The sequence below is a fragment of the Delphinus delphis genome, chromosome 1, assembly GCF_949987515.2.
Source record: "Delphinus delphis chromosome 1, mDelDel1.2, whole genome shotgun sequence".
Taxonomy (NCBI): domain Eukaryota; kingdom Metazoa; phylum Chordata; class Mammalia; order Artiodactyla; family Delphinidae; genus Delphinus; species Delphinus delphis.
The window spans coordinates 4,019,553-4,036,250 of record NC_082683.1 but is presented as its reverse complement, the minus strand read 5'-3'; the positions used below and the strand labels follow the sequence as shown (position 1 = coordinate 4,036,250).

Here is a 16,698-nt window from a genome sequence, read left to right as displayed (position 1 = left end):
GTATTTAAAGGTTCTGGGGGCGGGAAAGTCCCCTTTGCATCTTTAAGAACAGTTGATGTCCTGTTTACTTGTGGGGGCTGGGAAGCGTCCCAGTGAGCCGGAGGGGAGGGGCCCCCAGGTGTCGAGGTGCAGGTGTCCTCAGCCGCCCTCCTGCCCGTCTCCGCGGCGGGTCCCTAGTGCGCTGCTCCCAGCGCCGGCTGTCAGGGCCGTGGCTTCTGCTGCTTGTTGATGATCCTCCAGTTGCCATGGAAGGCCTGTGTCCGCACTCAAGCTGATGTGTTCTCCCGCAATTATGTCTGACGGCTGGGAATCTTTCAGGACTGAATGGCCTTTTTTCCCCTTCTGGGACACGGAGGAGCGCTCTTCGCAGCCTCCTCTCCTGACCCTCTGCCAGGAGAGGGCGCTGGTGAGGCCGTGGCTTCCCCAGGCCGCAGCCGGGCAGGTGCGCCGAGCAGCTGGTGCTGGGGGGGACAGGGCGGCACCAACAGAGGCCAGCACGTTGGTGGGCCTGTCGGAGAGCAGACGTCTCCTCCGGCGCTAGGAGCTGCGGCCGCCCCTCAGGGATCCTGAGCCGGGTCTGCCCGTGGCTCGGGGCTGGCTCTGGCCAGCGTGGTTTTTGAATGAGGTCAGAGTTGGCTTGTCCTCCTGATGACCTTGTCTGCCAACATCACCCTGGACGTTGACTTTCTGGAAAGGTTGAATGATTCGGTATCCAGGGCTGTCCCCAGGATGTGGCTTTAATGTGGACCGTGCAGCTGGGAAACTGGACCAGAAGTGAACGTGGTGTTTGCCCGAAGACACGTGTTTGGGGACAGCCTCCCGGCCCCCGCTGGCCTGTCCCAGCATTTTCCCTCCGGCGGTCGGCATGGTGCCCCTAAGTGCTGAGGGGCCACAGGGCAGCACCTCCAGCCCCAGAGGCAGGAGGCGCTCACGGCGGCTTGTGGGCTCTGAGGGGAGCTGAGCAGACCCTAAATTCTTCTCTGCCCCTAAGATGCTGCCCGGATCCCCCAGTGCCCCTCGCCCATTTCTTCAGCACCTCATCATGGGTTGGGTCCTTCTCTGTACCAGCACCAGCCCCCCCCCGCCCCCCCCCCCCCACCCCCGGGCCAGCTGTCGCTGCTGATGACAGACGTCTCATTTGTTAACGTGTACATCATAATAGAGACCAGGATTTGAGAGACGGGTCTTCAGCAGAGCGAGAGCCCTCCACCTCTTCACACCGGCCTTTTAGTGCAACGTTCGTTTTCCTCACGTTAGTCACATTTACCTGACCCTGTGCCGGGTACCTTGCCAAGCCCTTTCTCACCGTAGGCCTGTGACCTAGGTACTGTTAGCACCCCCATTTTACAGATGAGGAGACTGAGGCAAGACCAAGTTAGGCGACTTGCCCACGTCACGTGGCAGTGAAGTGGTGGAGTGGGGCTTCCAGGGCCCACGTCAGCTGCCATCATGGTCACTGCCTTAACGGGCGGGTTCATGTCGTAGGAACACAGTGGTTAGAATCAGAAGGGGTCTTGGAGAAGTTCAGTCCAGGGGTGGAGGTGAAACCCAGAGAGGTTCAGAGACAAGCTGGCCCTGCAGCCCGAGTGTCAGAGAACCCACCCGGCTTCCCTGGCCATTTCCCCTTCTCCACTTGCTTTTCCTTGTTAATAATATTTTTATTCAAATATTACGATGTGGGAGAAACCACAGAATTGCCCCTCTCGGTAGTTAGAGAAGAAGCAATTAGACGTGATGCCGGGTTCCAGGAGATTCCAGACCTCACTGCTCCCTGTGGCCGCATCAGAGTCCTCCCTTCCTTCCCAGGGGCCTGTGCCAGCGGGCGGTGGGAGGGGCTTTGTGAAGGTACTGGGGTGCATTTTGTCGTCTTACCCAAGCTTTCTTCCCTTCAGCTGTCGCTTTCCCAGCTGGCGGCTTCCCCACAGTCCCCAGCTCAGCGCCGCTCGGCCAAAGCCTCCTCAAAGCCACCGGGGAGCCCCACGCTCTCCCTGGCCCCGGGGGTAAGTAGGCTGACCCTCCTCTCGCCTGCCTCCTTCCAGGAAATGGCTCCAAACTCCTGACTTCTGTGGAAGTCTCTGACTTCGTGAGCTGCCCTGGTCCTTGGTGAGGTGACCAAGACCTTCCTGGGTTCTCTGTGTTGCGGGCGTTGGGATGGGGGCTGGACATCACCTCCTTCCAGCTTTAGATCTTTGCCACCATCCGTCTCGGTGACCAAGGGTATTTGGTCTGGGAGCTTTTCCTGCCACAGGGCTTGATTTAGGCTTTGCTGTACCTGAGAAGACAAAGTAAGAGCTCCCTTAGATCTCTGAACATGAGAGGAAAGGGGAAGTTTAGCTGGAGATGTAAATAGAGGTCAGTCCAAGTTGCCAGCTCCCCCTCCAGGACGCTCGCCCTGCGGCTGGAGGAGAGTTTGTGAAGCCCACCATCCCCGATCCCAGTGGAGCTAGTGGGCTAAAATAGGCCTGTTTCCTTCTACTGAACTTGGGGGACTCACGTAGAGTTTGCTGGTTCACCTGCAAACTTCAGTCTTGCCTTGGAAGTCTGCTGAGGAAAAATGGTTCCATTTAATTACTTCCTTGAAAACCCTGACGGTGAAATGCCTGATTCTAAAATATATCTGGGCTCGTGTCATTATGAAGAGCCTTCATCTCTTCTGTTACCGGTGCCTGAGGCCCGTGTTCCTTGCCTCCGGTCACGTGGGGCTCCTTCTGAATGAAACGGGAAGCTTGGGAAGCCAGTTGGAGAGAGAGCGTCCCAGACCCCGTCAGGCTCTTCCTTTAGACGGAGGCAGGCGGAGGGTGCCGGTGAAAGCCTAGAGCATTCGGTGACATGGGGACAGGGAAGCGTTTACACAAGCTCGGGGGCTCCGTCCCACAGTCTCCCTAGCGTTATTGGAGTTGGTTTTATTTTTTGTTCCATAGATGTGGTTTTGATGTTAATTCGCCTTCTCAGGCAGCAGATGTCTCCTGTGCTACTGGGCTGTTCAAAAAATTATGATTCCTTCCTCGTTGCTTTTCGACTCACATAAAACACAGGATGCCCCGGTGAATTTGAATTTCAGATAAACAATACTTTCCAGCATAAGTGTGTCCCAGATATTGCATGGGATATTCTTATACTGAAATTATTCATCGCTTCCCTGAAATTCCAGTGCAGCTGAGCCTCCTGTGTTTTCGTTTGCAATGTGACAGAGGCAGTTCACCCACGAGCCCCAGGTCCAGGCATCCTTGGTGCCCGGGTTGGCCTCACCTGGGGCCCCACTGTGTTCGGCAGGAGTTCCCCTTGGAGGGCAGGATCTCTCACCTGGAAGCTGACCTGAGCCAAACGGCCTTGGTCCCGGGCACATCCACTGCTGAGCAGTTGCAGGAGCTGCCGTTCACACCTGTGCACGCCCCGATCATCGTGGGAGCCCGGACCAGGAGGTGAGGGGCAGGTCTGGGAGGGCCCAGGGCAAGTGCTGTGTGATCAAGACCCTTCGACCCCCTGAACGGTGGGCTTTCCTAGAGAGCTGGCTTTCCGGGTCCTGCCTCTTGGTTGGCCCTTTCCTGGAGGCTGGCTCAGGACGCCTTCTGTTGCAGCTCTGGAGGGAAGCCGTCACGAGCCTCCCTAGCGCTGCTGCGGTCCGCCGGCTTTCCCGAGATTCTGGACGCCAACAAGCAACCAGCCGAGGCCGTGGATCCTACAGATCCCGTGAAGTTCAACCCTCAGAAGGAAGAATCAGACTGTCTGCGAGGCAACGAGATAGTGCTACAGTTTCTTGCCTTTAGCAGGTAAACACTTGAATATTTGGTCTGTTGCTCTTTTCCTGGCTTTCGCATTTCTTGCGCTGAGGAAGAACTTCTTTGTGGCTCTGGGAGAATACTACGATCCGGTCTTAGCGGGACTGCGGAATGCCCTCTGTCTTTATTTTCGTTTGGCTGGGACCCACCCACTACCATTTCCAAATGCTGTAACACGTGCTTTGACCGATCTCCTGTGGTCCTTAGTTACAGCGTGGACAGAGTGTTGCCCTGTCCTTGGGTACTGGTGTAGCCCCGAGATCTGGGCTCTCCAGCCATGCCTGAAGTGGGGGGATGCCCGGCGGGCTCCCCGAGGTCACAGTAGGGCTGCTGGTGTGGATGAAGGAGGCGGCCTCTCACCTGCTGTCTCCCTGCGAGTGTGTGACAAAAGCCCGGGTTCTCCGCCCGGACCCTTGATTAACTCGGAGCTGTCGTTGGATCCAGGGTGTCCCAGGACGACCAGGCAGCGCCGTGGCCACAGACTGTGTATTTCACCTTCCAGTTCTACCGCTTCCCCCCCGAGACAACGCCGCGGCTGCAGCTGGTTGAGCTGGACGAGGCCGGGAAGAGCAGCTCGGCCTCCCTGCCCCACCTCCTCGTCCTGATTCACAAGGACGGCTCCTTTGATGCGGGTGAGCGCTGGGCCCCCGGCAAATGCGAAATCCAGGGCCAAGCTTTGTCTGCGAATTTTCTTATTTAGAAAATGTTGAACGGTGAAAAACTTCAAACACGTTCACAGTTGGAGAGACCAGCGCAGTAAATCAGTGCCCCTGCCACTTACCTCTGACAGTTACCGGTGACATCGCTGCCCAGGTCCCTCCCCAAACCAGGGCTATTCGATGCAAATTCCAGACGTTATATGATTTCATCTATAGATATTTCCTTATGTAGATCTAAAAAAGTAGAGTCTTTTTTAAAATACATAAACTCAATAATATTACCCCATCTAAAATTAATGCTGACTTAATATTATAACTTAATATCTAGCCAATGTTAACATTTCCCCAGTAACTTCATAAAGTTTTTTAATAGTTTGTTCACATCGGGATCTCAGTAAGGTCTGTGCGTTGGGATGGTGTGACTCTCCAGACTCTTTCTACCTACAGCTGTCATCACCATCCTGTCTCTGTTTTTTCGCTTTAATTTATTTGTTGAAGTCGCCACGTTGCTGGTGCCCTAGAGCCTCCCAGTGTCTGCACTTCGGTTTTGCGGCCCAGTGGTGACATCTGCGGTGTTCCTCTATCACCTGTTTTGCCTGTAAATTGGAGTTAGATCTAGATATGTGAGCAGATGCGTGCTTTTGGCTTGGGGCAAGGCGTCTGTATTGCTGGTGGTGTGTCCCCATCTCTGCAGCAGCACGAGGCCTGGGTTGCTTCTTATGCCCCATCAGTGACCATCCAGACTGCTGCTTATGGAGTGATCGCTTCACTCAAGGCTACACAGTGGTGATGTTTTACTCCTAGAACACTTCTTCGTGTATCAGCCGGAATGCTTCCTTAAAACGAAACTTCTCCTCACCAATTCTTTGGTTGCCTTGAGGTGCGATTCATATAGAGAAGGCAGAATAATGCTTGATTTTCTTCTCTTTTGTTTGCTAATTTTTAAAATAGTGAGACAGTTCCCAGCATCCTTCAAGGGTGGGGCCAATGGCTTTTTTTTTCTGATATCATTATCAACTGATGGATTTAAACTGCAGTGGACTGAACATACCAAATATGTTGTTGTTTTTGGTGGCCAGTTGTCCTGTCTTTGGCCCGGCGCACGGCTCGTAAGGGACATACCTGGGGTCTGAACCACTGCTGCCTCTTGAGTAGAACTTAACAGGTGGAAAAAGACGTGTTAAAATATTAAATGAAATTAGTTTAACAACATTAACATCAGACAAAAGTGACAAAAGGCAAAGGCATTGCTGGGGATCAAGAAGCCTATTAAATAATAATTAAGGGAATAATTCACTAGGAAAAAATGATTCTGAATCCGTGAACTTCTAACAACCACAGCTGCCAAAGATAAAGGACAAATTGATGGACTTTATAAGGGGAAACTGACAAACCTACAATCATAGGAGGTTTTGACACACTTCTGTGAGTAAATTGATTGATCAAGCAGAAAAAGAATTAATGAGAATATTATAAAATACAGTTTAAAGAGATGATCTTGGAGAACCTGTACAACCAAGTTAGAGAATATGTGTCATTTTCAAGTATCCTCTGAAACTTATAAAAACTGATTATTCATATATGTGTGCATATATCTTAGGCCACCAAGCAGGTATTGCCATATACCAAGAGACCCTATATCTAATCTAATTTTATAGCATTCTTTGACCATAATACCTCAAGGTCAGAAATCATTCACTGCCCTCCCCCTGGAAGGCTCCAAACTGCTGGCTCTTTTTGAATTTTAAAACATATTTCTAATTTTCCCCTAGGTAAATGAAGAAATCAATGTAGAAATGGCTGCTTAAAACTGAATGACAAAATAATATTGCATATCAAAACTAATAAGTAAAGTGGCCTCAGCCATAAAAAGGAACGAAATTGGGTCATTTGTAGAGACGTGGATGGACCTAGAGACTGTCATACAGGGTGAAGTAAGTCAGAAAGAGAAAAACAAATATCGTATATCAACACATATGTGTGGACTCTAGAAAAATGGTACAGGTGATCTGATTTGCAAAGCAGAAATAGAGACACAGACATACAGAACAAACGTATGGATACCGGGCTTCCCTGGTGGCGCAGTGGTTGAGAGTCTGCCTGCCGATGCAGGGGACACGGGTTCATGCCCCGGTCCGGGAAGATCCCACATGCCGCAGAGCGGCTGGGCCCGTGAGCCATGGCCGCTGAGCCTGCGCGTCCGGAGCCTGTGCTCCGCAACAGGAGAGGCCACAACAGTGAGAGGCCCGCGTACCGCAAAAAAAAAAAAAAAAAAAAAAAAGAGATCCTTTAGGGCTTCCCTGGTGGCGCAGTGGTTGAGAGTTCGCCTGCCAATGCAGGGGACATGAGTTCATGCCCCGGTCTGGGAGGATCCCACATGCCGCGGAGCGGCTGGGTCCATGAGCCAAGGCCACTGAGCCTGCGCGCCCGGAGCCTGCGCATCCGGAGCCTGTGCTCCGCAACGGAAGAGGCCACAACAGTGAGATGCCCGCGTACCGCAAAAAAAAAAAAAAAGTATGGATACCAAGGGGGAAGGGGGTGGGTGGGTTGAATTGGGAGATCGGGATTGACATGTATACATTATTGATACTATGTATAAAATAACTAATGAGAACCTACTGTATAGCGCAGGAAACTCTGCTCAATGCTCTATGGTGGCCTAAATGGGAAGGAAATCCGAAAAAGAGGGGATATATGTATACGTATAGCTGATTCACTTTGCTGTACAGTAGAAACTAACTCAACATTGTAAAGCAACTATACTCCAATAAAAAGTAACTTAAAAAAAAAGCAAATAAGTAAAATGGTAATTACAGGGACATTTGCAGCTTCAGATGCTTCTATTGTTGGTAAAGAAGAAAGTATCTTTTAACATGCTGATCTCATTGTTCAGCTCAAGAAGTTTGGTGAAAAAAAACCAGAGCAAACCCAATAAAGTAGAAGGAAAGCAATTAGAAAATGAGCATAAATGCTTAGAAAACGAAGAAATAGTGGAAAGGGTCAGCCAGATCGTTGGGTGCGAGAAGTCCTGGGTGCAGCAGGTGATGCTCCGTTCCCTTGTCCAGGGTCAGAATCAGTGCGGGGAGTCGGAGCCGTTGTGGGAATGGGGTTAGCCCGAGAGCCCGTGGTGCTAGCCGTGCCCCCATCAGGTGAGCGGCAGGCAGAGGTCGGGCTGGGCAGCCGCCGTCAACCTTGAACCTGCGCCCCCCGCTTGCCTGTGGACCCCGGCCTCCTCTCTTCCTGTGGACAAATCTGAAAAGAAAGGGGAAGGGGTGAGAAGCTTGGGCTCTGCTTCTTCCCCCAAACCCACCAGTCGATGAGCTGCCCTTGCCCTGGGAGGAGGGTGTGCTGGGCAGAGGGTGGCACAGGCCGTCCCTCTGCACGGAGGTGGGGCTGGGGACGATGTGTTCCTGCAACCTTCCTCCGTTTTGTTCTCCCAGCTCACATAACCGTTGAGTTTATGGCCAGCGGGGCTGTGGCCCTCCTTAGGGGAGGGGACCAGTCACCACTGGGGAGGAGACCAGTCACCACTGGGGGTGTTTCCCAGCCTTCCTGGGACCACTGCTCCCAAACCCACCACCTTTCCTTTGCTAGTCCCCCCAGGACCAGCAGTGGAGCCTTCCTGGGACCACTGCTCCCAAACGTACCACCTTTCCTTTGCCAGTCCCCCCCAGGACCAGCAGTGGATAGTTCAGCCTATGTCCCCAGAAGGCTCTGAAATGGATCAGAATAACGCATGGATTTCAGGGCCCCTCTGCACGCATTGCTGACCATTCATTCCCTATTCTGTTTCCCGTGCTAAATGCTATCCAGTCACTTGATCCAGTGGAGCTCATCGGAGGTTCTGCAATGAGGTTAAATGATAGTGTTAAGATAATTCAGTAAAAAAGGCCAACCACTTAGAGATGCTCCTGATTTGACTGTAAGCCCCTTTCCACTATGAATTGCCCAGAGAGAAATTAGTCCAAAAATTAAATTTCCCTGCAAGTGGAAGTCCAAAGAAATTAAAATCCAGAATCGAATTTTCTTGTCATGGCGAATTAAAATTCAGAGTCCACAAAGGCTTTGCAATTTCTTACACAGCTGAGCCTTGGCCAAAGATGCCTCTGACTGAGCAGATCTGGGCTTCCTTTGGCAGCCCAGACTTGGGGGTTCTCTCCGGATGGACCAGGTTCCTCAAGACCTCAGAAGGTTGAGCTGGCTCAGCACCGAGTCTTTCATGGGCCTCACTTAAGACGTTTTCTTTTGTTGTTGAAATATAACATGCATACAACAAAGTGCACCATTCCATGAATTTTTTTTTTTTTAGTAAATGTATTTATTTATTTATTTATTTATGGCTGTGCTGGGTCTTCGCTGCTGCGCGTGGGCTTTCTTTTTAGTTGCGGTGAGCGGGGGCTACTCTTTGTTGTGGTGCACGGACTTCTCATTACGGTGGCTTCTCCTGTTGTGGAGCATGGGCTCTAGGTGCGTGGGCTTCAGTAGTTGTGGCACGTGGGCTCAGTAGTTGTGGCTCGCGGGCTCAGTAGATGTGGCGCATGGGCTCTAGAGCATGGGCTCAGTAGTTGTGGTGCACAGGCTCAATAGTTGTGGCTTGTGGGCTCAGTAGTTGTGGCTCACGGGCTCTAGAGTGTGGCCTCAGTAGTTGTGGCACATGGGCTCAGTAGTTGTGGCTCGTGGGCTTAGTAGTTGTGGCACACGGGCTCAGTAGTTGTGGCACCCAGGGTAAGTAGTTGTGGCTCATAGGCTCAGTAGTTGTGGCTCACGGGCTCAGTAGATGTGGCACACAGGCTCTAGAGCACGAGCTCAGTAGTTGTGGTGCGCAGGCTCAGTAGTTGTGGTGCACGGGCTTAGTTGCTCTGCAGCATGTGGGATCTTCCCGGACCAGGGCTGGAACCCGTGTCCCCTGCATTGGCAGGCGGATTCTCAACCACTGCACCCCCAGGGAAGCCCCGTGAATTTTTAAGGATGGTTAGACCTTATTTGTTAGAGCAGTTCTAGATTTACAGAGAAACTGAGCCGTTAGCCCAGAGCCCCGTATACTCCCACCCCGCCCCGTCTCCTCTGTTAGCAACTTCTTACGTTCACGATGAACCAATATTGGTACCGTGTTATTAACTGAAGCTCAGAGTTTACCTTAAGGTTTACTCTCCCCACGTTGTACATTATATGGATCTTGACAAACATGTAACATCATATATCCACTGTTACAGTATCACCCAGAGTAATTTCACTGCCCTAAAATCCCCTATGCTGCACCCTGCCAGCTACTGATCTTTTTACTGTCTCCATAGTTTTGCCTTTGCCAAGATGTCATATAGTTGAAATTATATCGGGTATGCTTTTCAGATGGCTTCTTTTGCTTAGTAATATGCACTTAAAGTTCCTCCATGGCTTTTCGTGGCTTGATGGCACATTTATTTTGGGCACCGAATGATACTCTGGACGTACCTCAGTTTATTTATCCATTCACCTGCCAAAGGGCATCTTGGTGGCTTCCAGTTTGTTGTTCGGGATTTTGTGTGGACATACATTTTCAACTAATTTGGGTAAATACCTAGGAGCCCAATTGCTGGATCGTATAGTAAAGGTATGTTAAGTTTTGAGAGAAACTGCCCAACTGTCTTCCAAAGTGGCTGCACCATTTTGCATTCCCACCAGCAGTGAATGAGAGTTCCTGCTGCTCCACATTCTTGCCAACATTTGATGCTGTCAGTGTCCTGGATTTGGGCCATCCAAGTACATGTGTAGTGGTAGCTCATTGTTTTAATTTACAGTTCCGTAATGACAGATGATGTAGTGTGTCTTTCCATCTGCTTACTGATTATCTGCATATCTTCTTTGGTGAGATGTCTGTTCGGATCTTCAGCGCATTTTTAAATTGGATTTAATTTAAATTGGATTTAATTTAAATTGGATTTAATATTGTTTTCATATTTGTTGTGTTTTAAGAGTTCTTTGTATATTTTGGATACAAATCCTTTATCATATATGTGTTTTGCAACTATTTTCTCCCAGCTTGTGGCTTATCTTTTTCATTCTCCTAATGGTGTCTTTCTCAGAGCAGAGGTTTTAAATTTTAATGACATCCAGCTTATCAATTATTTCTTTTATGAATCGTGCTTTTGGTGTTGTAGCTAAAAAGTCATCACCAAATCTGAAAGGTCACCTAGGTTTTTTCCTATGTTATCTTCTAGGAGTTTGATAGTTTTGCATTTTACATTACAAAAATTAACATTTTGAGTTAATTTTTGTAAAAGGTGTAATTTTTACAAAGTGAACACATCTGTGTATCTACCACCCAATTCGGATGGGGCTGTAGAGCATTACACAGCAACCCCCCACCCCAGTTGTTGACCTCCCCCAAGGGTAACGGCTCTTCTGAATTCTATCACTCTGCATCAGTTTTACTTGTTTTTTTTTTTTTTTGGCGGTACGCGGGCCTCTCACTGTTGTGGCCTCTCCCGTTGCGGAGCACAGGCTCCAGACGCGCAGGCTCAGCGGCCATGGCTCACGGGCCCAGCCGCTCCGCGGCATGTGGGATCTTGCCGGACCAGGGCACGAACCCGCGTCACCTGCATCGGCAGGCGGACTCTCAAACACTGCGCCACCAGGGAAGCCCAGTTTTACCTGTTTTCTGAACTTAAACGGGTCATATTATCCATACCATTTTGAATCTAACTTCTTTCGCTCAACCTCATGTCTGGGAGATTCCTCCATGTTGCTGTATGTAGCAGTAGTTTGTCCGTGATCTTGGCTGTATAGAAACCCGTTGTCCGAATATTCCACAATGTTTACCCATTCTGCTGTTCACAGGCCTTTGAATGATTTCCAGGTTTTGGCTCTTTTGAATAATGCTGCTATGAACATATTTAAAACATTGTGAAATGATCAGCCCAACGAGTCTAGGTGGCATCCATCATTGAACATAATTATAAAATTCTGTTTTTCTTGTGATGAGAACTTTTACGATCTACTCTCTTAGCACCTTTCAAATACGCAACACGGTGTTATTAACTGTCGTCACCGTGCTGTGCATCACATCCCCGTGACTTACTTATTTTATAACTGGATGTTTGTACCTTTTGGCCCCCTTCACCCATTTTGCCCACCCCCCGCCCCACCTCTTGCAACTACCAGTCTGCTTTCTGTATTTAACGAGCCTGATTGTTTTTAAAAAGATTTCACGTATAAGTGAAATCATATGGTATTTGTCTTTCTCTAATCCATCCACGTCGTCACAGATGTCAAGATTACCTTCTTTTTAACGGCTGAGTAATATTTTGTATATATATATATATATATACTGCATTTTCTTTATCTGTTCGTCCGTAGGTAGACACTTCGGTAGCTTCCACATCTTGGCTATTATAAATAATGCTGCAATGAACATGGCGGGGGCAGGGTGCAGATTTCTTTTCTAGTTAGTATTTTTGTTTTCTTTGGTTAAATACCCAGGAGTGGGATTGCTGGATCATGTGGTAACTCTATTTTTACATGTTTTGAGGAACCTCCAAAAAAGGTTTGGAGGAGGCTTTCATAGTGGCTGTACCACTTAACATTCCCAGCAACAGTGGACGAGGGTTCCCTTTTCTCCACTCTCTTGGCTTTTTAATAATATACGATCGTTCTTTTGGTGCGCATGTGTGTGTGTGCATCTGCGTGGGTCTGTGCCTGGGACTGAAGCTGCTGGGTCCCGGGGCAGCACAGGTCTAGCTTTGGCGCACTCCCTCTCCAGTGCTGTGCCAGCTGACACACCCACTGGAGTAGACGGAAAGTCTGAGCTGCCTGTGTCCTTGCTGGTTGTGTAATGTGTGTGGCTCTGTTGGTTTCTTTCACGTGACCTCCTGGTGGGCATGTGCCGGCATCTCCTGGCTGACCGATGACCTTCCACACGCTGTCGCCTTCGGCAGAGCCTCTTTTGCACTGCTTGGCCCATTTTTTCTTGTGTTGTCTGTTTCTCGGTGTTCGTAGGTGTTATGTATATATCCGGATCCCAGTCTTTCTTCAGATGTTACAAACATCTCCTCCGGCTCTGTGCCTTGCCTTTGACTGTGTTAATGGTATCTTTTGGTTAACAGTAGTTTTCCATGAAAATTACGTCCAATTTATCAGTCTTCTCCTTAATGGGCAGATTTCCTAAGCTACACCCAAAATGAGTTTGTCTCCACAAAGTCTTGAAGATATCCTCCTATGTTACCTTCTAGAAGCCTTTTTTCCCTTTTTATATTCAGATCTAGAATTCATCTGGAATTGATTTTGTGTATCCTGTGAGGTAGGGACTGAGGTTTGTGACCTTCATAAAGAATGCAGAGAGTTAATAGGACATAAAAGATTTTAAAAGCATTGGCTCCACACCCACCAAGCTTACGAAGTGAGTCATTTCTCAGCCTGGAATACTTATTTTAAGCAGAACGTTATTCCCAGAATCCAAAGTTTGGTTTTGCCAAAGATGATAGCAGAGACTCAGGGGGGCATGAGGCCAGAGAGAAAAAGCCCTGGTCTCAGCTCTGCCACACAATCGCTCTTTTCTGATGGATGGACCCACTTATGGAAAGTGGCATTTGAGACGTTGTTGTCTTCTGGCAAAGTCTGGACGTTTACAGTCTTGGCAGCCCTGACCACCAGTTTTCGTGGAGGGTCGCCGCTTCCCCTCCAGGTCTGCGTCCTGGTGCCCAGAGTCCATGATGTGGCTCCCACACGCCCTTGTGGGCAGCCCTCAGCAGGCTCATGCCAAACGGCTGCCACCTCTGGTCCAGCGGGAGCAACTGCAGCTTCTGGAACCTGCGGCCCGTAGGCCTGCTGGCTGCCTCTGCCACTCTAGTCACTGTTCTACATTGTGAGTAGAATTTCTTCTGTTTCCTCTTTTTCTTCAAGAGTGGGATGTGCCTCTGGACTTTCCTCACTTACTACTGTCCCCTGCTCCTTTCAGGAAGGTTCCCCCAAGTTTGTGGCCGTTTCATCTGCTTGTGTTGGTCCCCGTCCTTCCATACCACATGCACGGGGCCGCCTTTCCTTGTTATTTCCCTTGCATTCTTGCCTGTTTTTTTCTAACATGTTGTTTTTCTGACAGGCGTCTCATGGTGTTTTTGTCTAGTGGGGTCTTCCCTAGTGTGAGAGCTGGAGTCTGGGTCAGCCAAGAGCATCCACTGTCCTAAAGAACTCTCGTCCATCTTCCCGCCCCTGAGTTATCCCAGCCAAGGGGGCATCTCCCACCAGACCAGCGTCTAGGTCTGGGCCCTGTAGTACAGCCTTGATCGCCTCTTCCTTACTGGATCTTGTCTTTCCTGTGCCTTCTCCAGGTGCCCTAATTCCGTGTCCCCAGCTACAGAAGTTGTGCTGGTGCATTTGGGAATACCTGCTTTATCTCTTTGTTCATCTTTCCCCCCACCTCAGAATCATTTGAATGTAAAATGCAGGCGTGGTGACAATTTACCTCTAAATATAGCAGCACACATTACTTAAAAATAAGGACATCTGGGACTTCCCTGGTGGCGCAGTGTTTGAGAATCCGCCTTCCAATGCAGGGGACATGGGTCCGAGCCCTGGCCCGGGAAGATCCCACATGCTGCGGAGCAACTAAGCCCGTGCGCCACAACTACTGAGCCTGCGCTCTAGAGCCCGCAAGCCACAGCTACTGAGCCCGCGAGCCACAACTACTGAAGCCTGTGCACCTAGAGCCCGTGCTCTGCAACAAGACAAGCCACCGCGATGAGAAGCCCGCGCACCGCTACAAGGAGTAGCCCCTGCTCTCCGCAACTAGAGAAAAGCCTGTGCGCGGCAACAAGGACCCAACGCGGCCAAAAATAAAATGTAAATAAATAAATAAATTTATAAAAAAATAAGGACGTCCTTTTCTATACACACAATTCTGTTATCATACTTAAGATTATAAGAATTTCATTGTCAAGTTTTCCCATTTCCCCTCATATGTCCATTATAGCTGTGTTTTGCTCTGACATCCAGTCCAGGCCCATGTATTACCTGTAATCATGTGTTCAGTCTCTTTTCATTGAGACTTGTCCCCTGCATTCTTTGTCCAGTGTTGGTGCCTGTTTGAAGAGACTGAGCGAGTTGCAGAATGTCCCACATTCCGTGTGTCTGATTGTTTCCTCACCTGGTTGTCTACCTCGTTCGTCTTCAGTAGTTCTCGTCCACTGGGGGAAGGGCTGAGGGCTCCGTCCCATCCTGGATTTGGTGCGAACTCTTCATCGTTGAGGCCGCGTGCTGCCCGTGCATCCCATCGGAGGCGCCGAGGTCAGGCCGTGTCACCGTGCGGGTGTCAGTGTGAGCACCTGGTAGGGGCACCCGCCCAGGTGTCTCCAGTGGGAAGAGGTAGGCGCTGCCCCCTTTGCACTTGGAAGACTTCTTGGGGCTGTTCTTGGGCTTCGTGTGAATATCTGACCCCTACAGCCCTTCACCTACTGTCCTAACATCCGTGGCTGTACTTTGCCCGGATCAGCTATTTAAATGGAGCTTTCAAGATGGTAATTCTTCTAATGCTATCATTTGGTCTCCCTTTATGAGCTGGCATTCTTCTATAGAAAGAGACTTTCTCTCATCTACCAGGAGTGAACTACATATATGTTCTCCAAAAAAGGCAGAACAAATGTTAAATACTTTCCCTTTAATTTCTAATTTTCAGAGTAAGAACTTACTGTAATAGTTACTCTAATAGTGACAGTTCAGGTTTTGTGTATCCTAGCTCTTTGTTTCGTCTTTGGCCAGCTGTAGCCCTTCGGGTTGGCCTGAGTCTGTTGACACGCTCTGGTTGGACTTTGGGCAGTTCCTCCCTTTCTGGAGCAAAGGTGTCCAGCCTCGCCTTGTGCTTTTTCTGCCTCAGATCCAGTCACCCGTTTCTCCCGGGAGCCTGGCCCCGCACTGGGAGTGCTTTCTAAAGATCACGATCTGGGCACTTTTTTTTTTTTGCGGTATGCAGACCTCTCACTGTTGTGGCCTCTCCCGTTGCGGAGCACAGGCTCCGGACGCGCAGGCTCAGCGGCCATGGCTCACGGGCCCAGCCGCTCCGCGGCATGTGGGACCTTCCCGGACCGGGGCACGAACCCGTGTCCCCTGCATCGGCAGGCGGACTCTCAACCGCTGCGCCACCAGGGAAGCCCATCAATCCGGGCACTTTTGATCGGGGTCTCAACTGCTTCTAGGCCTTTCCCTGGGCAGAGCTGGGGCATGTATATTAAAACATGAGTTCACCTTGATATTTCTAATTTCAATTTAGAGGTTTTTCCCTAAAATATTTTATCTGTATCTCTTTCCTCTTAAACCGAAAATCGTGTTTCCCGATAATATATTTACTTATTTACTTTCCCTTATAATTTGCACAATGTATTTTCAAACTTATACCGCTGGTTTGAATACTAACGATACATGGCTGACAAAAGTTCAGGTTTCTTTGTGTTCTTCTGGTCTAGGGTTGTGTCCCACCGAGGATGTAGCGTGAGTGAGTGTGGCCCAAAGCCCTTGTGTTCATTCTTTTCTCTATGGAGTTCTGTTGCCTATTTGATGTTCAGTCGAGTTTGCTGGTTTCAGTTTGTTTTCAGTTTCATCTTTGCCTTCTTTCCTTTTCGATTGGAATATTTACGTGGCCCCAAACATAAAACTGTAGCTGAATGAGCGCTCAAGGCTCCCTTCGACCCTCACCCGTAGCTGAATGAGCGCTCAAGGCTCCCTTCGACCCTCACCCGTAGCTGAATGAGCGCTCAAGGCTCCCTTCGACCCTCACCTGTAGCTGAATGAGCTCTCAAGGCTCCCTTCGACCCTCACCCGTAGCTGAATGAGCGCTCAAGGCTCCCTTCGACCCTCGCCCCTCTAGACAGCGCCCCCCTGCTCACCGGCCTGGGGGTGACCAGGTTTCTAGCTTCCGGCTTAAGCAAATATTTACGTTTTTATTTTTTGTTTTTTCTTATTCAGTAGGTGGCATACCAAATACACGTTTTCACTGTGCTATTTTCAGTTAACTTTCCATCCCGAGTTCCACTCCATGTGGAAACCGTCTGCATTGTTTTTACAGCTACATCGTCCTACATTGGGTGCATGTTCTGTGGTTTATTTAACCATCATCCTACTGATGGAGGTTTGGGTCTTTCCAGCGTCCTGCTATTTCAGGTAATGCAGCAATGAGTAACCTTGTGTTTCTCGTGTTTTCTGTGTATGGAGGTATGTTTTAGGGCAGATTGCTGGCAGTGGGATTATAGGATAAAAGGCTTCAGTGGTGTTGATAGACAGCACCACCTCCTCTCTGT

At 49.6% G+C, this 16,698-nt stretch overlaps 1 protein-coding gene across 1 annotated transcript in view; it reads left to right on the top strand.

Moving 5' to 3' along the window:
* The window catches only part of NPHP4 (nephrocystin 4), a 135,202-nt gene that overhangs the window by 90,983 nt on the left and 27,521 nt on the right, over positions 1–16,698 (top strand). Inside the window, exons 14-17 of the mRNA XM_060013335.1 lie at positions 1,893–2,000; positions 3,274–3,422; positions 3,579–3,770; positions 4,224–4,411. Coding sequence (XP_059869318.1) covers positions 1,893–2,000; positions 3,274–3,422; positions 3,579–3,770; positions 4,224–4,411 — 637 coding nt within the window. The remainder of the gene's footprint in view (positions 1–1,892; positions 2,001–3,273; positions 3,423–3,578; positions 3,771–4,223; positions 4,412–16,698) is intronic.